This window comes from Uloborus diversus, chromosome 6, assembly GCF_026930045.1.
Source record: "Uloborus diversus isolate 005 chromosome 6, Udiv.v.3.1, whole genome shotgun sequence".
NCBI classification, from domain to species: domain Eukaryota; kingdom Metazoa; phylum Arthropoda; class Arachnida; order Araneae; family Uloboridae; genus Uloborus; species Uloborus diversus.
Window position 1 is genome coordinate 156835405 of NC_072736.1, and position 5146 is coordinate 156840550.

General features: G+C 33.5%; 1 protein-coding gene across 1 annotated transcript; it reads left to right on the forward strand.

The window, feature by feature from the left end:
- Positions 1 to 935: 935 nt before the first annotated feature.
- Positions 936 to 4894, forward strand: LOC129225040 (uncharacterized). Its single transcript, XM_054859586.1, has 2 exons — positions 936 to 958; positions 3179 to 4894. Exons 1-2 carry the CDS (start codon positions 936 to 938, stop codon positions 4161 to 4163), a joined length of 1008 nt encoding a protein of 335 aa, XP_054715561.1. The 3' UTR covers positions 4164 to 4894.
- Positions 4895 to 5146: the final 252 nt, after the last annotated feature.

Below are 5146 nucleotides of genomic sequence, written 5' to 3' on the forward strand. Positions count from 1 at the left end.
GAGGATACCGGCGGCGGTGACACACAACCAAAAACGTTCACATTGAAAATTTTGAGCCATTCCTAGACAAAAGAAATAATCATTCTGAATTGTTAGTGAAGGAAGATTCTATCATGGAAACGACGCAAGTGATCATGGATGCGTTAATGCTCTGCAAAGAATTACAGAGAAAATTTCTCAATGACTGCTAAAAGACTATCATAGCCAGCACCTCTTTATAAACAGAACACGAAACTAGTTTACGTTTTCTTTATGCATGTTATGCATAAAAGTCGATATAAGTACACATTCAACTTATTATACAATTAGTCATCACTAGAATGAAGTATTTTGCTATCTACAGAACCATACCCCTATTTTAACACTACTATTAGATCTCAATTGACGCGGTTTCGATTTACGCGGCATTTTCGTGGAACATAAGCCCCGCGTAAAACGGGGGTCTACAGTATTTTACTAATAATGGGGTCAATTCACGTGACGTCACTGTTCACGTGATAGCTACACTCCGTGCTTTGTTTACAGTTGCGATGCGCTAGCTCTGAAGGTGAATGCGAAGCTAGCAACGATTACTTCTATTATTTAAAATGCCTTCTTGTTGTGCATTTGGTTGTACAAATGCAAAATCGAAAACCGAATGCAGGAGTAAAACTTTCTTTCGTTTTCCGCTGAAGAATCCAGCACTGGTGAAACAATGGTTAGCCCAAATAAAACGCCAAGGATTTAAGCCTTCGCCGTCGTCTGTGATTTGCTCGGATCATTTCGACGAAGACTGCTTCACATATCAGCCTTTCACTAATCGGCGACAGCTGAAACCAAATTCTTTCCCAACTAAATTCATATTTTCAAAGGAAAAGAAGGCCCGAAGGGAAATAAAGAAACACTGTTCGCCATCAACATCGACTCATTCAGATGACCAAGATGTCAGTATCGACATGGAAAATATATTACCTCCAAGGTAAGTACCGAATTTTTTTTTCTTTTGCTACACCTTGTTTATTATTTCAAATTTTAATACTATATTATGTGTAAAACCTATGGATTGTTTTCATAAGTCAACTTTTACTAAGAACTTTTAAAAAAAATGTTCTGCTAGTACCTTGTAGTCATTACTAAACATTTCTGTCATGACTTTCTTCTAACTTCTTTCATAAAATCTCAATAAACTATTTAACAAAAGTACATCATTGTGAAAGGTTTTTATCAAGGGTTTATAGCAATGAACAAAGCAAAAAAAAAAAAAAAAGGAATAATGAAATAAATAGAATAATAATCATAAAATTAAGTATAAAACAAAGGGTCTTGAGGTTTTAATTTCTTTTAACAAACTGAGTTTGAAACCGGAAAATATCTTACCTTTTTATTGACATTATTAGTTAAAATTTGGCAAATTATTTTCGCTAAGTTTTTTTATCAATTGCACTGTAATTTTTCAAAAAGCTTTGTTTCTCGGTGGACCTAAAATGTTAATGTCTTTAGGAAAGCACAAGAATGTCTTTGGGTAAGCACAAATATCAAATAGAAATGAAACAAAATATTTATATTGTTTTTTAAACCCCTGACACACAAAGGAATGGGATTATAAGTTTGATATGTCTGTGTATCTTTCTAAGTCACTCTAGCACCAAAACGTATGTATCGATTTTGAAAAAAAAAATTTTTGTTTGCAAGGAGAGTTGATCGAGAGGGCTGGGTCTTCGGATGAAATTAATTAATGAAGATATTAATTTAAAATATATAAAAGGTTTTTCTTGATTTTTGCAGTGAAAACATAGTTAAAAATTTATTACCAAAATTAAAAGGATTTTTTTCTGCATCTGTCAGAATGTTTGTGGAACTTCCATGTTATACCTACAGAATTCGAATTATAACATTTTTTCAAAGCAGATTTGAAATGTATGGCTAAGCTTTTATCCACGGGATTGGTAGCCAAATTCATTGTTGGCCAACAAGGAAATGAAATGCAATGATTTAAAAATTTTATCTGTTGTCATTTTTTATTTGTTGACAGATAATATTACTTGTTATTGAATTTTATAGTAGAAGGCTATTAAAAGGATTCCTCTTGATTCTACATTTGTGACTCAGTCGTTTTTTTTTTTATTTTAGTTACTTGTTTTCATATGTTCAATCAATAGAGATTTCAGTTTTCTATAATTTTCTAACTAGGTTTGTTATTGGTTTTTATTTACTGTATGTAGTTAAATGAGTTTAACAGTCGCAAACAATTTGTACATCGAACTAAGCAGAACCTTGAATTTACGTGACTTGGATTCTCGAAACTCGACTATACTGAATTACTTTTAATGCAGGTCCGGATCTATCAATTTTGGACCCCCTGTAACAAAATCTCCCCAGAGGCCAGTTGCGTATATTTGCAATATTATTAAGTCTTAATGCTAGTTTCTTTTCAATTTCTTCGGTCGTTCGGCCCCTTAAGGATATGCCCCACCCCCCTCACCCTGCACGTGGGGGTCTCCAACCACGCAGATCTGGGCAAGCTTTAATGCCACTCCTCCTATACACAGGCAGATTTAGGCTGTGAATTCTCAGGGTGCAACAGTAGCATGGGCCGAGTTTCTCAGTACAATCAGGGAGATCCAGAGACTTTTCTTGGGAATCTTTTGAAAATTTACCTTCTTAGTTGAATTCCGAGCATATTGCACGGAAGTTTACTCATAGTGAGAAGTGACTCATAGAGCGAAGGTTTTTCTTTTTCTCTAGGCCACGTTATCCTACGTACGTAATTTTTTCCTTTTTTTTCTGCTTAAAATCGTTCGAAGTTATTGAATAGTTCAGAATCGAATGATTCTAGAGCTGTGCCGCAGAAAAAATTAACGCACTGTTTATTAATACATGTACTGATGCAGGGGATGTGTTTTTGATAAAATATTTTTTTCATATTTTCCTTTGAATGAATGTAATTTATGTATCGGAAACATCATGTTCGGAAGAACAGAGCTGTACACCAGCCCACAAGAGGCAGATTGTGCGAGCTTCCATAGGCGGCGGGCAGATAGTATTTCATATTTTTTGAAACCCACAAACTTTTCCATTTGTTAATGTAATTTTATGGACTAAAAGCTTTACTTACTTTCTAAAATTACTTACTATAGCAATATATGTTATTGAAATTCACTTTTAAAATATATTAAATTTTGTTTTTTGCCTTATTTAGGACCAACATGGTTGATGCTGCCGTCCAGACAGAATCTTTCAGTGAGATCATAGACAAAATTTCTGAACAGCAGCGAGAAATTGAATCGTTGAAGCGACTACTAGGGGAGACCAAATTTGTTCCTGAAAACATATTTGATGATGTTAAGATGAGAGCTTTGACCAGCTTTTCCAGAGAAAGATTTTTTATGCTATTTTCTTTTTTAAATATCCAAAAAGACTTGGAAAAGAATAGTTCTTTAAGTCCTGTACATCTTTTCTTTTTATTTTTGGTTAAGTTGAGAACAGGTATAACGAATGAATTCCTGTCCATTCTATTCAACATCTCAGATTCCACAGTATCAAGATATTTTAATTTTGTTGTTGGAGTTTTGCATACAAAACTAGGAACTCTAAAAATATTTCCAGATAAAGCCATGGTGCATGACTCCATGCCTCGAAATTTTTTGAAGGAAAACAGCGAGTGTCGAATCATAATCGACTGTACCGAGTTTCCAATTCAAAAACCGAACAGCCCATCTGAACAACAAATGACTTTTAGTCATTATAAAAATAAAAACACATTGAAAGGTCTCATTGGCATCATGCCTTCTGGTGCCATTTCCTTTATCTCAGATTTATATTGTGGCAGTATATCTGATAAAGAAATTTTTTTGAAAAGTGGCCTCCTAAACTTGCTTGAACAAGGTGATGTTGTAATGGCAGACAAGGGATTTCTAATTGAAAAGGAACTACTTAAAAAAGGCTGCCACTTAAAACAACCAATTTTTTTGAAAGATAAGATTCAGTTTGAGGCTAATGAGATGGTTGACAACTGTAAACTGTCAAATAAGAGGGTTACTGTCGAGCGAGCTATTTCTCGCATTAAGCAATATAAATATTTTGAGGGTAGTATACCCTACACTGCTCTACATTCTGCCAATAGTGTGTTTTTTGTTACATGCATGTTGAGCAATTTTCATGACCCACTAATTAAAAAGGGTTGATGAAGGTAGATTATTCAAATGTCTGGATTTTTATAATTTATAACTCGTTATGATAGGTTAATCTTAAAAAAGGTATTTACATCCCATCTTTTTATTATATGTATTCAAAGTTTTGTAAATAAATGTTGTTCCTTTTTGTAAAAGCCAGGTTGTGTGAACTATAACCTGTATATGCATTTACTTAAGATTTTTATAGTGATATTTTTAATTTCTTGGATATTGTAAAGTAGTGAATAATTAATTTGTATGAATTAGTTTACAGAAATTAAGCAAACATGGTGTACTCTTAATATCTCGAAAACCTTTAAATAAAAAAAGATTTTGCGTATTTATCTGTTATTTTTTTTACTCTTATGTAGAAGAGTTTTTACTCAAAGCCTTGTATTTTCGAATATTTTTTGAAGTCAAATATCATGTTTCCGATAAAACTAGTTTTTTCTCTTAAAGCAGCTTGAGGATGTGCCCAAAACTTTCTTACGCTCTTCATTATTTCTCTCAGTGGTTAGGAATGATTCAAAGAAGCTAGTCTATTGTCACTTTCATTCTAGATCTCGGGGGTATCAGAAAATGTAAGTCCCGAGAAGCCGAAAAAACCTACCTAAAACTTTTTGCCCGCTTCTCAACCCATTTCATTGAACTTTAACTCTATTTCCACCTCTGTAAAAAGGGGAGATGAACAGAAAACCCCATTAAAGACACAGGGAATGGTGTAATCCTTTGTCAAAATTCTTTTGCTCCGGGGGGCTCAAAACTCGTTTGGAACCATTCTGCAACTTTGGTAATCCTTGATAACTTTAGTAGTGGTAAATCACTAATTTTTGTTACTTCACAAATTTTTAGAATGTTATTTTAATATGATTATGACCCTGTTATCTCAAAGACTCAATATCTCAAAAAATATTTACCGTCCCTTGGATTTCGTTATATTGAAAGCATACTGTATACGCATACTGAATATAAACTCAAGGTTAGATATTGATTAC